This window comes from Triticum aestivum, chromosome 3A, assembly GCF_018294505.1.
Source record: "Triticum aestivum cultivar Chinese Spring chromosome 3A, IWGSC CS RefSeq v2.1, whole genome shotgun sequence".
Taxonomy (NCBI): domain Eukaryota; kingdom Viridiplantae; phylum Streptophyta; class Magnoliopsida; order Poales; family Poaceae; genus Triticum; species Triticum aestivum.
In genome coordinates, this window is record NC_057800.1 from 131,567,620 (window position 1) to 131,592,691 (window position 25,072).

General features: G+C 48.6%; 1 protein-coding gene across 1 annotated transcript; it reads left to right on the plus strand.

Annotated features, from left to right (window-relative positions):
- Nucleotides 1–22,006: 22,006 nt before the first annotated feature.
- LOC123060671 (GDSL esterase/lipase At5g45910) lies at nucleotides 22,007–24,678 on the plus strand. The gene is made up of 5 exons (XM_044483475.1): nucleotides 22,007–22,667; nucleotides 22,740–22,955; nucleotides 23,072–23,220; nucleotides 23,303–23,576; nucleotides 24,212–24,678. Exons 1-5 carry the CDS (start codon nucleotides 22,406–22,408, stop codon nucleotides 24,421–24,423), a joined length of 1,113 nt encoding a protein of 370 aa, XP_044339410.1. The 5' UTR covers nucleotides 22,007–22,405; the 3' UTR covers nucleotides 24,424–24,678.
- Nucleotides 24,679–25,072: the final 394 nt, after the last annotated feature.

Sequence of the window (25,072 nt, forward strand, 5' to 3'; positions counted from 1 at the left end):
ATAGACACCGGAGGGGGCTAGGGTTACACAAGGTCGGTTACAAAGGAGGAGATATACATATTTGTATTGCCTAGATTGCCTTCCACGCCAAGTAGAGTCCCATCCAGACACAGGACGAAGTCTTCAATCTTGTATCTTCGTAGTCCGACAGTCCGGCCAAAGGATATAGTCCGGCTGTCCGGAGACCCCCTAATCCAGGACTCCCTCAGTAGCCCCTGAACCAGGCTTCAATGATGATGAGTCCGGCACGCAGTGTTGTCTTCGGCATTGCAAGGCGGGTTCCTCCTCCGGATACACCACAGAAGAGTTCGAATAAAAGGATAGTGTCCGACCCTGCAAAATAAGTTGCACATACCACCGTACAGAGAACAATATTTCCACAAATCTAATCTGCTGACACGTTTTGTCAACATGACATAATGCCATGGCTCGGTGATTATTCGAACCATTTTTCTTTAACTAGCCCCGCACATGACGCGAGGCAGTTTCTTGACACGTCTTGTCAAAGCAGAGATCGTGTCCCCCTTATTACGGGATTCTCATCAATACGGGCATGGGTAACCCAACCGCGCCTAGGACTCCTAGATTTTAGGCAAGTACCAAACGGCCACGAGGAGGACGCTTGATATTCACCCTCTTTATAAAGGGACAAGGCTTTTACTTTTTTCCTCCCGTGCTCAATCGAATCCTTCCCCCGCCTCGAGTTCTAACACCCAAAGCCCAGGTCAGGTGCTTCGGACCTTCAATCATGTCCGGATCCAGCCTCCAGGGCCGGTGGATGTCCTCCTCCGTCACGGAAGAGGATATCAAGAAGTTGAGGGAGGCAAGATACCTGACCGCCGAAGTTTCGCATCGGCTACCTGCCTGAGGGCAGGTCGTCTCTACTCCTGAACCCAATGAAGACGTCATGTCCATCTCCCACTTCCTCCGAGGACTAGGCCTCACTCTGGATCCCTTCGTTAGGGGTTTGATGTTCTATTACGGGCTAGATTTCCATGATCTAGCCCCGTATTCCTTTCTCCACATATCGGCATTTATTGTCGTATGTGAGGCCTTCCTCCGCATTACCCCTCACTTTGGCCTGTGGCTCAAGACCTTTGATGTGAAGCCGAAGACGGTCGAGGGGCAGCATGTAGCGTCGGAGGTGCATTAATAAGCAAGATCGCTGGAGCTCCATGGCCAAAGGGTTCCTTTCCAAAGGTGTCCGGATTATGGTAATAGGAGTGGTTCTACATCACCGCTCCCAGAAGTGCCAAGTGGTAGCTTCCCCTGCCTTCCGCTCGGGCCCTCCACCACAACTGATGTCATGGATCAGCAGGGGGCTGAGCTGGGGTCCAGCCAAGGATGTGCCCATACTGCAGAGCCGCATCCGAGATCTCTTCGAGGAGGATTTTAGTTTGGTTATGGTAGTGCAACTCATGCTGGTTTGTCGAGTCCAGCCTTGCAAACGCCGGCCCCTCTGTATGTGGGAATTCAACCCGGAAGGACCGCGCACTATCCAGAACTTCCTCGGCCTGACGCACGAGGAGTTGTACAAATCGTTCTTCGGACCCCAAGCAGAGTGTCCAGACACCACCGAGGACGTGGGCCTAAGCAGCAACCGCACCACGGCCCAAGTAAGTAATCCCACGGCCGAACACACCGTCTTTTTATTTATCATGACATCATTCTGAAGAGTCGCTCTTTGACCAGGACTGGATGGCAAAGGCGAATATGATCCGGTGTTCGGCCCCCCTTCCTGAAGGATTGGACAATCCGGTGCTGGAAAACATGCTCGAGCCAGCACCCTGCCCGGTGCCCTCAAAGGAAGATGAAGGGGGGAGTAAAGAGGGCAAAAGCGGGCCTCCACCGCTACCTATTCCAACCGAGGGAACGAGTGCCTCCGTGAGGGAGGATAAACAAGGGGAAGAATATGACGTTCCATCGCCCCGGGGGAGGAAGAGGACTACCTCTGAAGATACGGAAACCAAAGTTTCCAAACGAGAGAAGAAAACTTCACCAGAGGGTCCTGCCTCGGAGGGTGCTCTTGCCGCACAAAGTCCGTGCGGGGATCAACCCTCTAACGAGCTGTAAGTAATCAAAAAGTACTTAGCAGTGAAGATATACTACCTTACCTTCGAGGAGAATGACCGAAGCATTTATCTTGCAGTTCGGATCTTAGCCCTTCTCAGCAGAGCTCGTCTTCGGGGGATCTTCTTCCGGAGATGATGGAGAGCGAAACGCCTCCCCTGGATTCCCCGGCTCAAGAAGCGGGCGACCTTGAAGTGTCGTCGTGGAGGGTCCCTCCGGATCCGGTGAGGCCAGAAGATAATCCTATGGTCGCCCGAAGTCCCCGGTATTCGGCTCTTGAAGAGAGCAACCGAAAGAATCCGACACCATCTGGTATGCGGTCGGACGCACTGAAGGGTCTGCTGGAGCGAGCCACTATCTCAGAAGAGCACCGTACATTGATGGGTACGGTGATTGAAAGGATTTCGTCTACCGAAAGCGGGTTGCATGAAGCCTTTATGAGTCTACTGACGGGCTTTGAGGTACGTGAAATGATATACATTTGTGATAGTACCGCACATTTTTAGGTGCGTCCTGTGTAGATAGTAGCCCCTGAGACTCTGGTTGTCGTCGAGAACAGCGGCGAACAGAGGATCATAGTCCCAGGTAATAACCAGACCTCCTTTATGTGCAGGTGTCTGAAGCTCCGATGGCTAGCCGGACTGATGGGGTTGCTGAACTAAAGCGGCGACTGGATGCGGCGGATGCCGACATCGAGCTTGTTAACAAGCGGCTTGACGAGGCATAGGGTAGGTGATGTTTATAGTGAATGTCACATAATAAGAGCAGTGTGATGCCAGTATCTTTACTATGTTGTGACTGCAGATGGAGCTGCCACCGTGGAGGCCCTGCGGGCGGAGCTTGCCCGAGCCAAGGAGTAAGCAAGGAGTAGTAATGTGGCCGCTTTGAAGGCGGCCGAAGAGTTGAGAGCCGAGAAGGCCGCGCATAGTGAGAGCAAAGAGAAAATGGCCAAAATGGCTGTGAAGTTAAAAGACGCTGCCGACCGCTGCCAGTTTCTTGAAGAAGAAAACCGGGCGAAGGCTACGGACCTCGAAAAGGCCACAATGGTGACCAAAGACACCCGCTCTGCAATGAGAGCTAAGAAGGAGGAACTGCGTGAAGCCGGGGGCATTGTGGCTGGGAAGCCCTTTATGCTGCGGAGGAAGTTCGGAGATCCGCGGTATGCCCCTCTGGATCGGTTGTGGAGTTCGGCCGACGCATATCTGGACTTGGCGGCGAGCGCTGTCGATGCGGCTGAATACTTCCTAGATCAAACAGATCGTGAAGTGGACAAGCTATTCTGATCGCAATTTAACATTCCAGAGCATCCGCTTCCATTGACTAACCAGCTTGCCGAATGGGCCGAACTCAATAGATTGTCCAGACTCGCCATGAGGTCTATCATGGATCATTTGTGGCCGGAAAGGCCAAAGCCGAACAACTATTTTAGCTTGGTGCAGCAGTTCCTTGGTGTGATGAAGAGGTCGGCGTGTATAGAAGGCTCGCGGATGGCCCTTGCCCGTGTCAAAACATACTGGACGGAGATGGATGCCACCACTGTCGCGGCGCAGGGTTCGGCCATAGGCCGAGTGGCTGCCAAGCACTATTTTGAAGAAGTTCTTAAGGGCGCTCATTCGATAGAGGCCCAGTGCTCGAAGAATGTTATGTTTGAGTGACATGTATTCCTATTGTAAAAACAACGTTTTATTGAATTTATCAAGGCTGTATTTATACTTTTGCCCGAAAGTATTGTGATGCCTCCTGTGCGGCTGTTTATGTATACATGTATATAACCTGAAAGATTGCGGTCGTCGGCTTCAGCCCCCACGCATATAATGCGGGGGTGTTCGCAGAAGACGCGTATTCACACTTAATCCAACGTCTTGGTCCTATTAAGGAGGTGATAGCGCAGCGAACTAGGCAACCGGACTATAATGCTTTAACACTTTCACTTAGCCAGAGGAGTTTGACAGTGGGGCTACCATATAGCCCCTGGTGGCTCCACACTCATCCGGATTCGGGGTGCGTACATGTCTGGCCGGGAAACGGCCCTTCGTTAATGCGGAGGAATCCAAAGATTCCAATAGGTCATCGAGTGGTTGACCAGTCTCATGTTATATCATGACAGTTAGTTTTCGGCTTTCTCTACTAAGGTGCTCGTCCGGATGAACCAGGGCACAATCGCAGTAGTTCTCCTGGTGCCGCCTTAGCCTATAGAGCGGAACGTAAGGCAGCAACACATAGGAGCCGGGCAAACCCAACATTTGACCAAAGACATGATTCGGAGCTGATGCATATAAGGCCAAACTCGCGATGCCGAACACTCCCTAAGGTATTCGGTCTTTTATGGTGTAAACCGGGCCTAAACAGTGCCCTTTGTAATAAGCCCCTGGTGTCCAGGTACATGCATTATTCTGACGAGGCCACATGCCAAGACGTCAGCATCCTTCTCAATTGTACTGAGAATTCAAGGGATGTGTAGCAACAAGAGACAGTAAAAAAGGTTTACGAGGGTCTTAATCTAAAAAGAATCCTTGGAACGGGTCCCTGCTGCACGTCTGCGCCTGTGTCTCTGTTGTGCTGTATCCTGGACGGGTGTAGTGCGATGGTCATCTATAAAAGAGAGGAACTTAGTTGAAAAGTTGTCGCGCAAAAAGGTAGGTTATACTAAAGAAACCATGTACAATGCAAGATGAGTAGGATTGAGCCTAATTGCCACTTGTTTGCGCACGCTAAGCCCCTTGTGTTGTACTAGGGGTATGGCCATCAAACCTGTATTAATTACATATAGCTGCGCCGGACTCGTCTAACCACGTCCGTGGTCTTAACGACCTGTCGAATGTTTGAGTTGGTGAGGCCGTTTTAGTGTGCGGCTGCCAAGGCGGCCGCACTGTCTTCGGCGCTCAAGGAACGCTCAATATTTCCATTTACTGTAATGATGCCACATGGATCGGGCATCTTAAGCGTGAGGGAAGCATAATGCGGTGTTGCATTAAAGCGAGCGAAAGCTTCGCGTCCGAGTACTGCTTGATAGCCACTTTGGAACGGAGCGATGTGGAAGGTTAAATTTTCGCTGCGGAAGTTATCTGAGAAACCGAATATAACCTCTAGTAGCAGGGAGCCCTTGGAATGAGCCTCTGGACCTGGCGTTACTCCTTTAAAGGTAGCATTGTTGCGGCAAATATTTGTTGGGTCTATCCCCATTTTGTGGACTGTATCCTAATATATTAGATTGAAACTGTTGCCGCCATCCATCAGGACTCATGTGAAGTGGTATCCGCCAATTATTGGATCTAATACCAAGGCAGCCCATCCTGCATGCCGGATACTTTCCGAGTAGTCCCGATGATTGAAGGTGATTGATTGAGATGACCGGTGGCGGAGCTCCACGGTGATAGGCCCTGGGGCATGTTTCTCTAAAGGTGCCACTTTGTTTCTCCCTTTTATCACGTGTAACACGTTGACTGTTTTGACTTCTGGCGGGAATTTCTTCTGTTCCCATGTGCTTTGCTTGCGAGGCTCGTCCTCGTCTTCACTTGGTGTATCCTGCCCCTTGTGTTCGGCGTTGAGCTTGCCGGACTGTTTGAAGACCCAACATTCTCTGTGGGTATGATTTGCAGGTTTATCAAGGGTGCTATGGATCTGACATATTTGGTCCAGAATTTTGTTTAGGATGGACAGTTCATCTCTGTTGCCTTTGGAGGGCGGCTTTTGTTGACCTGGCCGAGAGCTTCTCAATCCGGCGTTTACCGCCGTGCTCTTCGGGCTATCTTCTTTATTCCGGCGCTTATTATTGCCACGTCGTGATTTGCCGTTTCCATCCCTGACTTCGGATCTACTTGGGTCGCTGGTGCTGCATCGGGCTAACCAGTTGTCCTCGCCCGCACAAAAGCGGGTCATGAGGCTTGTTAATGCTGACATTGTTCTCGGCTTTTCTTGACCGAGGTGTCTGACAAGCAATTCGTCTCGAACACTATGCTTGAAAGCTGGTAAGGCTTCGGCGTCCGGACAGTCGACTATTTGGTTCTTTTTAGTGAGGAACCTATTCCAAAGTTTTTGGGTTGACTCACCGGGCTATTGAGTTATATGACTTAAATCGTCTGCATCCGGTGGTCGGACATATGTCCCTTGAAAATTTGCCCAAAAGGCGTCTTCGAGCTCTTCCCAGCTTCCGATGGAGTTTCTGGGGAGGCTTTTAAGCCAGTGCCGAGCTGGCCCTTTGAGCTTGAGGGGTAAGTACTTGATGGCGTGGAGATCGACTCCTCGAGCCATATGGATATGGAGGATGTAGTCCTCAATCCAGACCCCAGGGTCTGTTGTTCCGTCGTACGCCTCTATGTTTATGGGTTTGAATCCCTCTAGAAATTCATGGTCCAGCACCTCGTCAGTGAAACATAGGGGGTGTGCGGCACCCTTGTATTTGGGTGTACTGTGGTGTTCGGATGTTTGTTGTGTTGCATTGTATGTTGGAGCGCGCTTGCGTGGTCCATAGATGGATTTGGTTGCGTCGTCCTTTTGATGCGAGCCCTTACGCGGATCGCGTACTGGTTTATGTGCGGCATCGTTTGCCTCTTTATGTTGGCTATGAGGTCGTCTATCCGACCGGATGGCCATTTTATTTTTTAATTGTGGAGGATCTAAGGCCTCCTCATCGAATTCAGGTAGCAACTTTCGCTTCGGATAGCTCTTGGTGTGGCGATTACTGCCGTACTTTGCTGCAGTGTTGAGTACTTCACTCCATTTGATTTTGAGTGTGTCTTGTGCAGCCTTGAGCCTTTGCTTCTGTTTTTTCAGGCTCCTCGCAGTGGCAACCAGCCTTTGATGGGCATTCTGTTGCTCCAGATGCCTGTCCGGTGTGATGTCGTCCGGACTATTATCTTCGATGGGGTTGGGTTGTTCGGCTTGATTTTCCGTTTTGCCGCGATCGGGCAATGGTTCACCCTGCTCTAACGCTGGGTCTATATAATCGTTATTTCTGCCGAGGTGGGATTTGGAGCGGCGTTTACGCCGCCGCTTTGACTGCTTCTCGAGGGAACAACCTTTCGCTGCGTCCTTCCATCCCTCGTCGTCGTTTTCTTTGGGTGTGTCCACCATGTATACGTCATGTGATGAAGTGGGCGTCCAGTGCCCTATGTGCGGTGGTTCCTGCTCGTCTCCTGCATCGTCGTCCATACCATCGATGTCTTCGAAGTCGAAGTCGAGCATGTCGGTTAAGTCATCGACAGTGGCTACTAAATGGGTGGTGGGTGGGCGACGAATTTCTTCGTCATCTGCATCCCAATCCTGCCGGACATAGTTCGGCCAGGACTCTCGTGACAAGGAGAGAGACCTTAACCAGTTCAGTATGTCGCCGGAGGGCGAATGCTGAAAGATATCCGCGGAGGTAAACTCCATGATCGGCGCCCAGTCAGATTCGACAAGCACAGGTGCGGGCGGTTCGGAGTTCGTGGCCGGAGAAGGATCCGGCAGTTTGGCAACACGGCTCTCGTGAAAGGTAAGGTCGATATTCGGCTCGATCGCCGCTGAGGATACGACTTCCGTGGCGGGGTCTATCCACCCGTCCATGGATGGCGCGAATGGTTCCGAATTGAGGGTCGGAGTGGTTGCCGGTGCGATATCCTGAACATTGTACGACGGCAGAGCTAAATCATGCTCATCGAGACCGTGCAGCGCACTTGGCAGGGGCTTGAATCCGTCGAAGATCAAGTCTCCGCAGATTATCGGCCATATAGTTTAAGCTTCCAAACCTGACCAGGTGGCCAGGGGCGTAACTTTCGATCTGCTCCAGATGGCCAAGCGAGCCGGCCCGCAGTGCGACGCTGCCGAATACGAAGATCTGTCCGAGGAGAAAAGTCTCACCCTAGATTGCATCGCTATCGATGATTGAAGGAGCCATCAAGCCTAATGGCGACGACACAGAGGAACTCTCAATGAAAGCACCAATGTCCGTGTCAAACCCGGCAGATCTCGGGTAGGGGGTCCCGAACTGTGTGTCTAAGGCGGATGGTAACAGGAGGCAGGGGACACGATGTTTTATCCAGGTTTGGGCCCTCTTGATGGAGGTAAAACCCTACGTCCTGCTTGATTTATTCTTGATGATATGAGTATTACAAGAATTGATCTACCACGAGATCGGAGAGGCTAAACCCCAGAAGCTAGCCTCTGGTATGATTGTATGTTGTCCTACGGACTAAAACCCTCTAGTTTATATAGACACCGGAGGGGACTAGGGTTACACAAGGTCGGTTACAAAGGAGGAGATATACATATCCGTATTGCCTAGCTTGCCTTCCACGCCAATTAGAGTCCCATCCGGACACGGGACAAAGTCTTCAATCTTGTATCTTCGTAGTCCGACAGTCCGGCCAAAGGATATAGCCCGGCTATCCGGAGACCCCCTAATCCAGGACTCCCTCAGCCACCGTTACCACTGCTTCCATATTAATTTTCTACTAAATAATTTGCTGCAGATATTAAGTCTTTCAGGTGCGGTTGAATTGACAACTCAACTGTTAATACTTGAGAATATTATTTGGCTCCCCTTGTGTGGAATCAATAAATTTGGGTTGAATACTCTACCCTCGAAAACTGTTGCGATCCCCTATACTTGTGGCTTATCATGTACCCTGCATGGTGAGCTTACCAACTACACCTTATGCACGATATCACTGATCACACCAATAAAACAACACTGCTATCATGACAAACTGTAACGCCCCGACACATGGGAGATATAGCCGCATCGTGGGTGTTACACAAACTGGATGTTTTGATGAATTACTTTAGCCCAAACTGTCGATCCGACTTGCTAACTTAAACACTACACGTCTGCTTGAGCATGGTCTTGGAGTGAGCATTCTATGTCGCCTGCCTACTCTTAAACCCTATGTAGTGGCTACTTTGTAACCCTTCACTTATTTATCACATGCTTCCCATCAACTGTAAACCCCTGGAACCCTCCCCCAGAACACCACATAACACTTGTCTTACCATGGCAGAAGAGCAACAATTCAAGCAGCAAGCAATGGAGCACACTAGACACATAACAAGAGAAACCATGCATGATCATACATCACAACTAGTTCAACCTACCACTACTATGGTGTCATCCTACCATCACATTCAAAAGAGGGTGCAATCCTACCACCGCAAGTTTGCCATCAACACGAGGGGTTAGTATATACCACCTTATCGAAATATACATACCAACAATAGTTCTCAAGCCCTAGCTAGCACAAAATATACATCGTCATCGTCATCGCCATAACCATTGCTGTCGATGATCATGCATGTTGTCACCACCACCATTTTTTCTTGGATCTTGCATTCCACTAAAAGATGAGATGTGAGGAGAAATGGAGACTTCTCCCCATATCTGGTCTAATCCATACCTTTATTTAAAGTCTCTAATGAGTGCGAGTGGCTCCAGCACCGGGTCGGGTATGTAGTATGTAGTTTCGACCCAAAGCTGAAGTCAGGCAAAGACCTCGAAATGAGTCAATTCGCCCAAGACAGAAAAGACTCATGCACCCTCGAGAGCATTCTCTTTCACATGCATTTCTTCCTAAATTTGGCTCGAAGACCTGTCCAACCTTTATTTTCCTAGGTATTGCTTGAGTGCGCTCAAGAAAATCTTAGCTAAGCTTAGTGGAGAACCAGAAACATCACTAGTAGTAGTGCTGGCCCAGCCTGGTCCTGAGCTAGAGAAACCTACGACCGTCTACTCCAACAAACCTAACACCCTGAGCCTTGTTGTCCAGCAGGTGGCCCAGAGCTGTCATGAAAGACTTTGGGCTAAAGCCACCTTGGTGTTGGGGAACGTAGTAATTTCGAAAAAAAATCCTACGCACACGCAAGACCATGGTGATGCATAGCAACAAGAGGGGAGAGAGTCATCCACGTACCCTCGTAGACCGTTAAGCGGAAGCGTTATGACAACGCGGTTGATGTAGTCGTACGTCTTCACGATCGACCGATCCTCAGTATTGAATGTACGGCACCTCCACGTTCAGCACACGTTCAGCTCGGTGACGTCCCGTGAACTCACGATCTAGTAGAGCTCGAGGGAGAGTTTCGTCAGCACGACAGCGTGGTGACGATGTTGATGAAGTTACCGTCGCACGGCTTCGCCTAAGCACCGCTACGATATGACCGAGGTGGATTATCGTGGAGGGGGCATCGCACACGCCTGGGAGAGATCAATGATCAACTTGTGTGTCTAGAGGTGACCCCTGCCCCCGTATATAAAGGAGCAATGGGGGAGAGGTGGCCGGCCAAGGAGTGCGCGCGAAGGGGGGAGTCCTACTACCACCGGGAGTAGGACTCCTCCTTTCCTAGTAGGAGTAGGAGAGGGGGAAGGAAAGGGAGAGGAGGAGAAGGAAAGAGGGGGCCGGCCCCCCTTGCCCTAAACCAATTCGGTTTGGGCCTTGGGGGGCGCGCCCCACACTCCCCTTGCTTCCCTCTATTTCCACTAAGGCCCATGTAGGCCCATTAAGCCCCCGGGAGGGTTCTGGTAACCCCCGATACTCCGGTATTTATCCGGTAACCCTCGGAACCCTTCCGGTGTCCGAATATAACCTTTCAATATATCAATCTTTATGTCTCGACCATTTCGAGACTCCTCGTATTGTCCGTGATCACATCCGGGACTCCGAACTACCTTCGGTACATCAAAACACAAAAACTCATAATACCGATCATCACAAAACTTTAAGCGTGCGAACCATACAGGTTCGAGAACTATGTAGACATGTCCGAGACACGTCTCTGGTCAATAACCAATAGCGGAACCCGGATGTTCATATTGGCTCCTACATATTCTACAAAGATCTTTATCGGTCAAACCGCATAACAACATACGTTGTCCCTTTGTCATCGGTATGTTACTTGCCCGAGATTCGATCGTCGGTATCTCAATACCTAGTTCAATCTCGTTACCGGCAAGTCTCTTTACTCGTTCCGTAATGCACTATCCCGCAACTAACTCATTAGTTGCATTGCTTGCAAGGCTTTAGTGATGTGCATTACCAAGAGGGCCCAAAGATACCTCTCCGACAATCGGAGTGACAAATCCTAATCTCGATCTATGCCAACTCAACAAGTACCATCGGAGAGACCTGTAGAGCACCTTTATAATCACCCAGTTATGTTGTGACGTTTGGCAGCACACAAAGTGTTCCTCCGGTAATCGGGAGTTGCATAATCTCATAGTCATAGGAACATGTATAAGTCATGAAGAAAGAAATAGCAGTAAACTTTAATGATCAAGTGCTAAGCTAACGGAATGGGTCAAGTCAATCACATCATTCTCCTAATGATGTGATCCCGTTAATGAACTGACAACTCATGTCTAAGGCTAGGAAACTCAACCATCTTTGATCAACGAGCTAGTCAAGTAGAGGCATACTAGTGACACAATGTTTGTCTATGTATTCACACATGTATTATGTTTCTGGTTAATACAATTCTAGCATGAATAATAAACATTTATCATGATATGAGGAAATAAATAATAACTTTATTATTGCCTCTAGGGCATATTTCCTTCAGTCTCCCACTTGCACTAGAGTCAATAATCTAGATTACATAGTAATGATTCTAACACCCATGGAGTCTTGGTGTTGATCATGTTTTTCTCGTGGAAGAGGGTTAGTCAACGGGTCTGCAACATTCAGATCTGTATGTATCTTGCAAATCTCTATGTATCCCACCTGGACTTGATCCCGGATGGAATTGAAGCGTCTCTTGATGTGCTTGGTTCTCTTGTGAAATCTGGATTCCTTTGCCAAGGCAATTGCACCAGTATTGTCACAAAAGATTTTCATTGGACCGGATGCACTAGGTATGACACCTAGACCGGATATGAACTCCTTCATCCAGACTCCTTCATTTGCTGCTTCCGAAGCAGCTATGTATTCCGCTTCACACGTAGATCCCGCCACGACGCTTTGTTTGGAACTGCACCAACTGACAGCTCCACCGTTCAATGTAAACACGTATCCGGTTTGCGATTTGTAATCGTCTAGATCAGTTTCAAAGCTTGCATCGACGTAACCATTTACGATGAGCTCTTTGTCACCTCCATAAACGAGAAACATATCCTTAGTCCTTTTCAGGTATTTCAGGATGTTCTTGATCGCTGTCCAGTGATCCATTCCTGGATTACTTTGGTACCTCCCTGCTAAGCTAATAGCAAGGCACACATCAGGTCTGGTACACAACATTGCATACATGATAGAGCCTATTGCCGAAGCATATGGAACCTTTTTCATTTTCTCTCTATCTTCTGAAGTGGTCGGGCATTGAGTCTGACTCAACTTCACACCTTGTAACATAGGCAAGAACCCTTTCTTTTCTTGATCCATTTTGAACTTTTTCAAACCTTTGTCAAGGTATGTGCTTCGTGAAAGTCCAATTAAGCGTCTTGATCTATCTCGATAGATCTTGATGCCCAATATGTAAGCAGCTTCACCGAGGTCTTTCATTGAAAAACTCTTATTCAAGTATCCTTTTATGCTATCCAGAAATTCTATATCATTTCCAATTAGCAATATGTCATCCACATATAATATCAGAAATGCTACAGAGCTCCCACTCACTTTCTTGTAAATACAGGCTTCTCCAAAAGTCTGTATAAAACCATATGCTTTGATCACACTATCAAAACGTTTATTCCAACTCCGAGAGGCTTGCACCAGTTCATAAATGGCTGTTGGAGCTTGCACACTTTGTTAGCTCCCTTTGGACCGACAAAACCTTCCGGTTGCATCATATACAACTCTTCTTCCAGAAATCCATTCAGGAATGCAGTTTTTACATCCATTTGCCAAATTTCATAATCATAAAAAGCGGCAATTGCTAACATGATTCGAACAGACTTAAGCATCGCTACGGGCGAGAAAGTCTCATCGTAGTCAACTCCTTGAACTTGTCGAAAAACTTTCGCAACAAGTCGAGCTTTGTAGACAGTAACATTACCATCAGTGTCAGTCTTCTTCTTGAAGATCCATTTATTCTCTATGGCTTGCCGATCATTGGGCAAGTCAACCAAAGTCCACACTTTGTTCTCATACATGGATCCCATCTCAGATTTCATGGCCTCAAGCCATTTTGCGGAATCTGGGCTCATCATCGCTTCCTCCTAGTTCGTAGGTTCGCCTTGTAAAGTAACATGACCTCCAGAATAGGATTACCGTACCACTCTGGTGCGGAACTTACTCTGGTTGACCTACGAGGTTCAGTAGTAACTTGATCTAAAGCTTCATGATCAACATCATTAGCTTCCTCACTAATTGGTGTAGTTGTCATAGGGACCGGTTTCTGTGATGAACTACTTTCCAATAAGGGAGCAAGTACAGTTACCTCATCAAGTTCTACTTTCCTCCCACTCACTTCTTTCGAGAGAAACTCCTTCTCTAGAAATGATCCATTCTTAGCAACGAATGCCTTGCCTTCGGATCTGTGATAGAAGGTGTACCCAACAGTCTCCTTTGGGTATCCTATGAAGACACATTTCTCCGATTTGGGTTCGAGCTTATCAGGTTGAAGCTTTTTCACATAAGCATCGCAGCCCCAAACTTTAAGAAACGACAACTTTTGTTTCTTGCCAAACCACAATTCATAAGGCGTCGTCTCAACGGATTTCGCTGGTGCCTTATTTAACGTGAATGCATCCGTCCCTAAAGCATAACCCCAAAATGGTAAATCAGTAAGAGACATCATAGATTGCACCATATCTAGTAAAGTACGACTACGACATTCGGACACACCATTTCTCTGTGGTGTTCCGGGTGGCGTGAGTTGCGAAACTATTCCGCATTGTTTCAAATGTAGACCAAACTCGTAAGTCAAATATTCTCCTCCACGATTAGATCGTAGAAACTTTATTTTCTTGTTACGATGATTTTCCACTTCACTCTGAAATTCTTTGAACTTTTCAGATGTTTCAGACTTATGTTTCATTAAGTAGATATACCCATATATGCTCAAATCATCTGTGAAGGTGAGAAAATAACGATACCCGCCGCGAGCCTCAATATTCATCGGACCACATACATCAGTATGTATGATCTCTAACAAATCTGTTGCTCGCTCCATTGTTCTGGAGAACGGCATTTTAGTCATCTTGCCCATGAGGCATGGTTCGCAAGTACCAAGTGATTCATAATCAAGTGATTCCAAAAGTCCATCAGTATGGAGTTTCTTCATGCGCTTTACACCAATATGACCCAAACGGCAATGCCACAAATAAGTTGCACTACCATTATTAACTCTGCATCTTTTGGCTTCAATATTATGAATATGTGTATCACTAATATCGAGATTTAATAAAAACAGACCACTCTTCAAGGGTGCATGACCATAAAAGATATTACTCATATGAATAGAACAACCATTATTCTCGATTTAAATGAATAACCATCTCGCATCAAACAAGATCCAGATATAATGTTCATGCTCAACGCTGGCACGAAATAACAATTATTCAGGTCTAAAACTAACCCCGAAGGTAGATGTAGAGGTAGCGTGCCGACTGCGATCACGTCGACTTTGGAACCATTTCCCACACGCGTCGTTACCTCATCCTTAGCTAATCTTTGATTAATTTGTAGACCCTGTTTCGAGTTGCAAATATTAGCAACATAACCAGTATCAAATACCCAGGTGCTACTGCAAGCATTAGTAAGGTACACATCAATAACATGTATACCACATATACCTTTGTTCACCTTGCCATCCTTCTTATCCGCCAAATACTTGTGGCAGTTCCGCTTCCAGTGACCAGTCTGTTTGCAGTAGAAGCACTCAGTCTCAGGCTTAGGTCTAGACTTGGGTTTCTTCTCCTGAGCAGCAACTTGTTTGCCGTTCTTCTTGAAGTTCCCCTTCTTCTTCCCTTTACCCTTTTTCTTGAAACTGGTGGTCTTGTTGACCATCAACACTTGATGCTCCTTCTTGATTTCTACCTCTGCATCCTTTAGCATTGCGAAGAGCTCGGGAATTGTCTTATCCATCCCTTGCATATTATAGTTCATCACGAAGCTCTTGTAGCTTGGTGGCAGTGATTGAAGAATTCTATCAATGACACTATCATCCGGAAGATTAACTCCCAGTTGAATCAAATGATTGCAGTACCCAGACATTTTGAGTATATGTTCACTGACAAAACTATTCTCCTCCATTTTGCAGCTGTAGAACTTATTGGAGACTTTTCATATCTCTCAATCCGGGCATTTGCTTGAAATATTAACTTCAACTCCTGGAACATCTCATATGCTCCATGACGTTCAAAACATCGTTGAAGTCCCGGTTCTAAGCCGTAAAGCATGGCACACTGAACTATCGAGTAGTCATCAACACGCGACTGCCAGGCATTCACAATGTCTGCAGTTGCCGGCGCAGGTGGTACACCTAGCGGTGCTTCCAGGACGTAATTCTTCTTTGCAACAATGAGGATAATCCTCAAGTTATGGACCCAATCCGTGTAATTGCTACCATCATCTTTCAACTTTGCTTTCTCAAGGAACGCATTAAAATTCAACGGAACAACAATACGGGTCATCTATCTACAACAACATAGACAAGCAAAATACTATCGGGTACTAAGTTCATGATAAATTTAAGTTCAATTAATCATATTACTTAAGAACTCCCACTTAGATAGACATCCCTCTAATCATCTAAGTGATCACGTGGTCCAAATCAACTAAACCATGTCCGATCATCACGTGAGATGGAGTAGTTTTCAATGGTGAACATCACTATGTTGATCATATCTACTATATGATTCACGCTCGACCTTTCGGTCTCAGTATTCCGAGGCCATATCTGCATATGCTAGGCTCGTCAAGTTTAACCCGAGTATTCTGCGTGTGCAAAACTGGCTTACACCCATTGTATTTGAACGTAGAACTTATCACACCCGATCGTCACGTGGTTTCTCAGCACGACGAACTTTCACAATGGTGCATACTCAGGGAGAACACTTATACCTTGAAATTTAGTGAGGGATCATCTTATAATGCTACCGTCAATCAAAGCAGAATAAGATGCATAAAGGATAAACATCACATGCAATCAATATAAGTGATATGATATGGCCATCATCATCTTGTGCCTTTAATCTCCATCTCCAAAGCACCGTTATGATCACCATCGTCATCGGTGCGACACCTTGATCTTCATCATAGCATCGTTGTTGTCTCGCCAACTATTGCTTCTACGACTATCGCTACCGCTTAGTGATAAAGTAAACAATTACAGGGCGATTGCATTGCATACAATAAAGCGACAACCATATGGCTCCTGCCAGTTGCTGATAACTCTGTTACAAAACATGATCATCTCATACAAAAATATAGCATCATGTCTTGACCATATCACATCACAACATGCCCTGCAAAAACAAGTGAGACGTCCTCTACTTTGTTGTTGCAAGTTTTACGTGGCTGCTACGAGCTGAGCAAGAACCGTTCTTACCTAGGCATCAAAACCACAACGATAGTTCGTCAAGTTAGTGTTGTTTTAATCATCTCAAGGACCGGGCGTAGCCACACTTGGTTCAACTAAAGTTGGAGAAACTGACACCCGTCAGCCACCTGTGTGCGAAGCACGTCGGTAGAACCAGTCTCGCGTAAGCGTACGCGTAATGCCGGTCTGGGCCGCTTCATCCAACAATACCGCCGAACGAAAGTATGACATGCTGGTAAGAAGTATGACTTGTATCTCCCACAACTCACTTGTGTTCTACTCGTGCATATAACATCTACTCATAAACCTGGCTCGGATGCCACTGTTGGGGAACGTAGTAATTTCAAAAAAATTCCTACGCACACGCAAGATCATGGTGATGCATAGCAACGAGAGGGGAGAGTCGTCCACGTACCCTTGTAGACCGTTAAGCGGAAGCGTTATGACAACGCGGTTGATGTAGTCGTACGTCTTCACGATCGACCGATCCTCAGTACCCAACGTAGAGCACCTCCGCGTTCAGCACACGTTTAACTCGGTGACGTCCCGCGAACTCATGATCCAATAGAGCTCGAGGGAGAGTTTTGTCAGCACAACAGTGTGGTGACGATGTTGATGAAGCTACCATCGCAGGGCTTCGCCTAAGCACCGCTACGATATGACTGAGGTGGATTATGGTGGAGTGGGGCACCGCACACGGCTGGGAGAGATCAATGATCAACTTGTGTGTCTAGAGGTGCCCCCTGCCCCCGTATATAAAGGAGCAAGGGGGAGAGGCGGCCAGCCAAGGAGGGTGCGCCAAGGGGGAGTCCTAGTATGAGAGAGGGGAGGAAAGGGAGAGGAGGAGAAGGAAAGAGGGGGCCGGCCCCCCTTGCCCTAAACCAATTCGGTTTGGGCCTTGGGGGGGGGGCGCCCCACACTCCCCTTTCTGCCCTCTATTTCCACTAAGGCCCATGACTCCTCGTCATGTCCGTGATCACATCCGGGACTCCAAACTACCTTCGATACATCAAAACACAAAAACTCATAATATCGATCGTCACAGAACTTTAAGCGTGCGGACTCTACGGGTTCGAGAACTATGTAGACATGACCGAGACACGTCTCTGGTCAATAACCAATAGCGGAACCTGGATGTTCATATTGGCTCCTACATATTCTACGAAGATCTTTATCGGTCAAACCGCATAACAACATACGTTGTTCCCTTTGTCATCGGTATGTTACTTGCCCGAGATTCGATCGTCGGTATCTCAATACCTAGTTCAATCTCGTTACCAACAAGTCTCTTTACTCGTTCTGTAATGCACTGTCCCGCAACTAACTCATTAGTTGCATTGCTTGGAAGGCTTTAGTGATGTGCATCACCGAGAGGGCCCAGAGATGCCTCTCCGACAATCGGAGTGACAAATCCTAATCTCGATCTATGCCAACTCAACAAGTACCATCGGAGACACCTTTAGAGAACTTTTACAATCACCCAGTTACGTTGTGACGTTTGGCAGCACACAAAGTGTTCCTCAGGTAATCGGGAGTCGCATAATCTCATAGTCATAGGAACATGTATAAGTCATGAAGAAAGCAATAGCAGTAAACTTAAATGATCAAGTGCTAAGCTAACGGAATGGGTCAAGTCAATCACATCATTCTCCTAATGATGTGATCTCGTTAATCAAATGACAACTCATGTCTATGGCTAGGAAACTCAACCATCTTTGATCAACGAGCTAGTCAAGTAGAGGCATACTAGTGACACAACGTTTGTCTATGTATTCACACATGTATTATGTTTTCGGTTAATACAATTCTGGCATGAATAATAAACATTTATCATGATATGAGGAAATAAATAATAACTTTATTATTGCCTCTAGGGCATATTTCTTTCACTTGGTCCATGACAGCCCGGTAGAGGTCAGGGTGGACGTTGACCCACTTGCTCTCCCTAATTAATGACGATTGCCACCTGCTTGATGACCTCAGTCATGTTGTTGAAGACGCTCAGATTTTCATCCATGAAGCCGCACCTCTTCCTCTTCCTATCAGGCACATGATCGTGATCACCACCCTTATCAGGACCATCAAGGACGATGGCCTCTAACTCCTGAGTGTATGGATAGTCAGGCATGGGCTAAACGAGCGGCTCACCAGAGCCCATGGCATGCTTGTCGGTCGCCAGCCCAAAGGAGAAGATGTGCTGCATCGGGGTATAGTTATGGATAGGTGTGTTGAGGAATTCTACATCCTTGGGGTGGTCCTAAGAAAGAAACATAGAGAGGTTCATTGTGATAGGACAATGGTTGATGGGCTTAAATAAGGGGTACGTGAGCTAAGCGCGGTGTGCCTTGGTAGTGCTCTTCCTCGAAAACGATCGAGCAGGTGGTCTGATCACATGAGGCGCCCCTAAGGTCTCTGAGCTTGGACACTTGGATCCATCTAGCTCTCCACTTCCCAAGGTGGTTGTAGACCTGAGTGGTGGTGATCTCCTGGCCATAGAACTCGAACACCTGCTTGGCAACAAAGTTCAAGTGTACCTCCTTAAAGACCTTGTCAGTCCTAACCCCACTGGCTATGATCTCACACATCTTGTTAAGCATGAATGGGGACAGGAACAACTACCATTTCATGGAGTTCTCCTACTATCCTTCTTTGCCTTCACAACTGCCTTTTGTGCAGCAAGAGCAACAATATTTGGCACAACCAGCACAAATGATGTAGGCATAGAAGAAGGAGCCATAGCCGACCCCACAAACACATTTGAATAAGGAGGCATCTGGTCCTTGGGAGGCTGGGAGTCCTCGACATAGGATGCCGAGAACTGGCTCTTGGATAGGACGATGGCCTGACTTAACTCTTGTGTGCTCATGTCCTACAATCGTAGCACACACATGGGCAGTAAGCATAGCACACACTACCAAACCATCAAGTTCAACACAACACCATATGAGTACCACACATCAACTAGCATGCTACTAGTCATGGAGTTCAACACACTACCACACATCAACATGCATGCTTCCAATCCATGGAGTTCTAACACACTAGCACATAACAACAAGCATACTAGTCCATCACAACTAGCTACCAATCCTTGCCGACATGAAACAACCCCTAGCATGCTACAAATCCATCACCACTAGCTACTAGAACATCACATTTTCAGAGACCGGCAGTGTACAATGCTACAATATGGTCACTGATCTAACCTACCACATGCTCATGGATCTAGCTAGAAGGAGTACATAGATGGGGGCGATCGAACTAACAACCATCGATGTAGCTCGAAGGAGGCGCGGAACGGGTCGGAGAAGTAGAGGACACGAGTCACCTCCGCCGTGTACCGTCAGCCGGAGAAGAAGTGCTGCTACCTGCACATGGGTGTCAATCCACGTGGGAGGGAAAGCTCGAAAGAGGGGAGGGACGATGGCAGGAGTTTGAGCGATGAGGTGAAGCTGGCTATATAGGGCGACGAGAGGTGACCCCAATTCCTCCCTCCGCTTTTTCGGAGATGCGCGTGAGTTTGACCCATCTTCGTGGTCACATGAACTTGGCGCCATCTTCCCTTCCCCTGCATCACCCGAGCCTGGCTGGCTGGAAACTGCCGTTCCTAGCGGGTTTGATAAGGAGGTGCTTTAAAGCCCATGTGATGCAAATACATGCAACCAAACCGTCAAATTTCTCCCCGCATGGTCCTGGTTGTGCTCAATGCGCTCAACCAAACACGTCCACAAATTATTTGATAAGAAAAAAAAACAGAGTCTCGTCAAAAAACCCAGCGTAGAGTAACACAGTACAACGACCACAAAGACGAGATCAGTGCATGGCGATCGACCTGGCCTTTTTCTGACGAACTGCGATCGTAAAAGGAGTGCTCCCTTCCGCTCTATGCCTCATGCTTTTTTTAGACATAGTGCAGACGCAGGCGCTCATAGATACACACACATACTCACCTCTATAAACACACACGCACCTCCTATGAGCGCCTCCGAGAGACTGAGCCGTCATATCATTTTGAGATTGACGAAATCACTATATACGTCTCTTAGTCAACGGTAGACGCCTCGTAGTCAACGAAAATGTCTCCTCCCACTAAACTTGCATTGATGATAATCTTGAAATAAATTCAAAATAATGCGAGCACCAGAACTTAAACCCTCACGGGCTAAAATACCCATGTCCTCCTAAACATGCATCAACAAGTCGGTTCGCTCCAAGCCTCCGTGGCAGTGCATCAGCAAAAAAAAGGCCAGGGCCTACTAGCGTGGGAAAAAGGGACGGAGACTTTTATGCCAGTAAAGCTGCATATTCGGCTGATGTTTGATGCCATATCGCTTGGCTGGCACATATAAGAGCGCGTTTGTTTATAGTATCTCTCTTGGTAACCTTACACGTCAGGTTGGCAGTAGGCCTGATTGATTATATTAACACGTACGCCTTGTCTGATGCTTAGATCTTGCACATTCGTCCAAACATTTCCTGGCCGGTTTAGGACATCGGTAACAGCAGCGACAGAAGCCAAAAGTGAACCACTCACTGGCACTTGGATTAGTTGCACAAGCACAGTGGAAAAATCTACTACTTGCATTTCCTACTAGTACTTGCATTTCTCAGTTCACTGAACTCATTGGAAATGCCTAGGACAGAGTTCATTCACTTGCCCAACAGCCCGAATGATATTGCATCATGATTTAGCGCTAAGGCTGGTCATAATGGGAGTATCATAACTATCATGCATGCCAAGTAAGCAATTTTGATGATGTGGCATAGCATTAAATGAAGAAAAGAGATGGTTCAGTATCATATCATGATACCGTATTATAATAAATGCAATGCTACTATGTGTCATGCATGACAATAAATAAAGTCATCTATTATACTAGTACATGATACTATGCATTATGGAGGTAGTATCACACACTAGTATCATATGCATGATACTAACTTATGATACTACTTATTACAAGCAGCCTAAGATCACATGTGATGCTCCAGTCCCTATCAAGGTTTCCTCATGTCTATCAGATTGCAATTATGAGCTCTAAATGCACACCAGTAAGCCATCAATGAATGTAATGACGACTCCAGATTCCGGAAAAAGATCCGTGAATGGGAAAGACCAACTTGTGAATAGCACCAGTATCTTTCTGCTGAAACTCGCCAATGCCACTATTAGGAGTAGTACTATTCAGAGGGAACAGAGTGCCAATGGGCTGCCTACACGTACGGTTGAGTTCATCCCATGGTAACAGCTCCTACAGAGTCACGACACGACTACACGTCCGCATGAACTACAAGTGACCCTGCTGTGCATGCACGCCATGCCAATCTAAGGCGTGGTCACCGGCGGAACAGGGACAGGGCGCCTCGAGCGAAGATCCCCGTACTCCCAAGCACATCGTGAGCGCCACCGCCTCGTCCTCGTCCGAATAATTGAGCCTTGGGAGTGTCAGCCAGGGGCCGAGCTCACACGTGATCCGTCAATTATCTATCCATTCACTCAGTCAGTCAGTAGGGGACGAACCGGGCCGCGCGATCCCGGCGGCAGCCCGCAGAGTTACCGCGCACTTCACCTTCACCTTCACCTTCACCATGGATTCCGGGCTCGCTTTGGCCTCGCCCTCGGCGCGCATTAACTCGCCCAACCACAATCTCAAGCACGGCAGAGGTGAATGAGCCTTTAAGGAGCCACCATTACTGGACCTGCCCCGTTGCGGCAACGGACGGCAGCGCCTCGTGCCGGTGTCTCTCGTCTCGACCCTCGCCTAGTCGCCCGGCTGTCTGTATAGGCTTGAGGAGTGAGTGGACGTCCGTGGGTCGAGCTAGCCAGCTAGTGAGTGAGTGTGTGTGTGCGCGCCACTGCTTTGCGGCGCTGCGGCTCTCGCGCGGTTCCATGGCGGTCTCCCGGCTCTCCGTGCTCGTCGCCGCGCTGGCCTGCTGCTGCCTCGCGCGGCTCGCCCAATGCGGCGGCGGGGGCGGCGGGCAGAACTACACCTCCATGTTCAGCTTCGGCGACTCCCTGACCGACACCGGCAACCTGCTCGTGTCCAGCCCGCTCTCCTTCAACATCGTCGGCCGCTTCCCCTACGGCATGACCTACTTCCACCGCCCCACGGGCCGCTGCTCCGACGGCCGCCTCGTCGTCGACTTCCTCGGTGCGTGCCCTGCCACCCATTGCCGACATTTTGACATTTCTGCCAATCTTATCCGGTTTCTTTTGGCCGCAGCGCAAGCGTTCGGGCTGCCGCTGCTGCAGCCGTACCTGTCGCGCGGGGAGGACGTCCGGCAGGGCGTCAACTTCGCCGTGGGCGGCGCCACGGCCATGGATCCGCCCTTCTTCGAGGGGATCGGGGCGTCGGACAAGCTCTGGACCAACCTGTCGCTCAGCGTCCAGCTCGACTGGTTCGACAAGCTCAAGCCTTCACTCTGCGGCTCACCCAAAAGTTCGTCGTCGCCGCCGCCATTTCTTTACCAATTAGCAGTCGGATTTTGGGGTCAATCTCCACAACCAGTTGCTCATTGCAAGATTCCTCCGCTTGTCTTTTTAAAATCGGAGCAGGTTGCAAGAAGTATTTCAGCCGGTCGCTCTTCCTCGTGGGGGAGATCGGGGGGAACGACTACAACTACGCCTTCTTCAAGGGCAAGACCCTGGACGACGCCAAGTCCTACGTCCCCACCGTCTCCTCCGCCATCATCGACGCAACCGAGGTGAGCAGAGCCGCATCCTCTTCTCTTCCATTGTTTCACCAGCGCAGCTCTAACTCTGCTGGCTGTGTGTGCATTGGCGCAGAGGCTGATCAAGGCAGGCGCGATGCACCTGGTGGTGCCGGGGAACCTGCCGATGGGGTGCTCGTCGGCGTACCTGACGCTGCACCCCGGCAGGAGCAGGAGCGACTACGACGCCGTCGGGTGCCTGAGGACGTACAACGACTTCGCGCAGCGCCACAACGCCATGGTCCAGCAGAAGCTGCAGGTGCTCCGGCTCAAGTACCCCAAGGCTCGGATCATGTACGCCGACTACTACGGCGCGGCCATGTCCTTCGCCAAGAACCCCAAGCAGTTCGGTGAGTTTATAAACTTAGCTTTGCAACCGCTGCCATTTTTTCCGTTCATAGGAGCGAGCACACGCCGATCGATCGACCGGCGGCGATATCTAGTCTAGGACTAGGATAGCATCCGAGCTGAACGGACAGGGATGCGTTGGAGTTTTCTACTGTACGTGATGAATGAAGCACCATGATGCGAATCATTCAAGAATGACAGCTACACTTAGAGGTAACCATGTCCGAGCGATGGCCCGCCACGGTCACGGTGTGCCATCATCAGTATGGGGCACGTACACCGGCACAGTATTGATGCCGGCTGAAATAGGGGCCAGGAAGATGCTGCAAAAGATTGAAAAGATTTTTGGGGATCTGAATGTTCCTATTGGCTGGCCTTTGGGGAAAGGCGAGCCGTGTTGGAGCATAAAAGGACTTGTTGCTCCTAGACTGAAAAGACATGGTCCAGTTAAGTACATAATAAGCACATTTTTCTGTTTTATTGGCATGCACTAAGCATCACCAAGTATATAAGTTCCATCAAGAGTATGTTGATGAGGTGGTTTATGGGTTGGCACTGGCAGGTGAAGTGTCACCTTGCTAATTAGTGGTGGCGTTGCTGAATGCTACTAACTTGTGAGGTTGTGTGGGGGTTGCAGGGTTCAAGCAGGGGCCGCTGAAGACGTGCTGCGGCGGCGGGGGGCCGTACAACTTCAACCCCAAGGCGAGCTGCGGCGTGCGGGGGTCCAGCGTGTGCGCCGACCCGTCGGCGTACGCCAACTGGGACGGCGTCCACCTGACGGAGGCCGCCTACCACGCCATCGCCGACAGCATCCTCCACGGCCCCTACACCAGCCCCAGGCTGCTCTGACCCTCAGCCTCCTTGCTTCTAGCGTGTGTGCTTGCTTGTTAAGCTCCGGTAGTTTTCGTGACTGATCTGTGTAATGGCTATGCTATGGGTGACCAACTGGACAGAAGCTAGATCGAGGTGCAAGTGTTGATTCGCCTGTTACTCCCTCCATTCCGTCCCAAAAATAAGTGACTTAACTTTAGTACAAAATAAAGTTGAGTCATTTATTTTGAGATGGAGGGAGGGAGTACTATATAATGACTGTGCGTTTCAATCTGCTCCGGAAGCCTGTGATCACAATGACACAATGCGTGCAACACATCAGAGACCCAATGCCGGCCGGCATGGAAAAGCTCACTCCTCGCACGGCCAGGAGCTAGTGGAGTGCGCAAACAAAACTGCTAGACTTGTGGAGGGCTTTTTAACGGACTAAGGGCATCTTCAACCGTTTGCCCCTTAAAGGACCGAAATAGCGCCGTCTGGGAGCTAACTGACGCTATCTTCGTCATGGGAATAGCGTCGGCTGGGGGCTAACCGACGCTATCTTCGTCGTGGGATGGTCGGGTTTTCAACCGCCGCCCAAGTTGACCCCCAGACGCCATTTTTCAAATTTAAATTGGGCCCAAATGTGAACAAAATAACTTGATTTTGAACGAAATTTAGGCTGTTT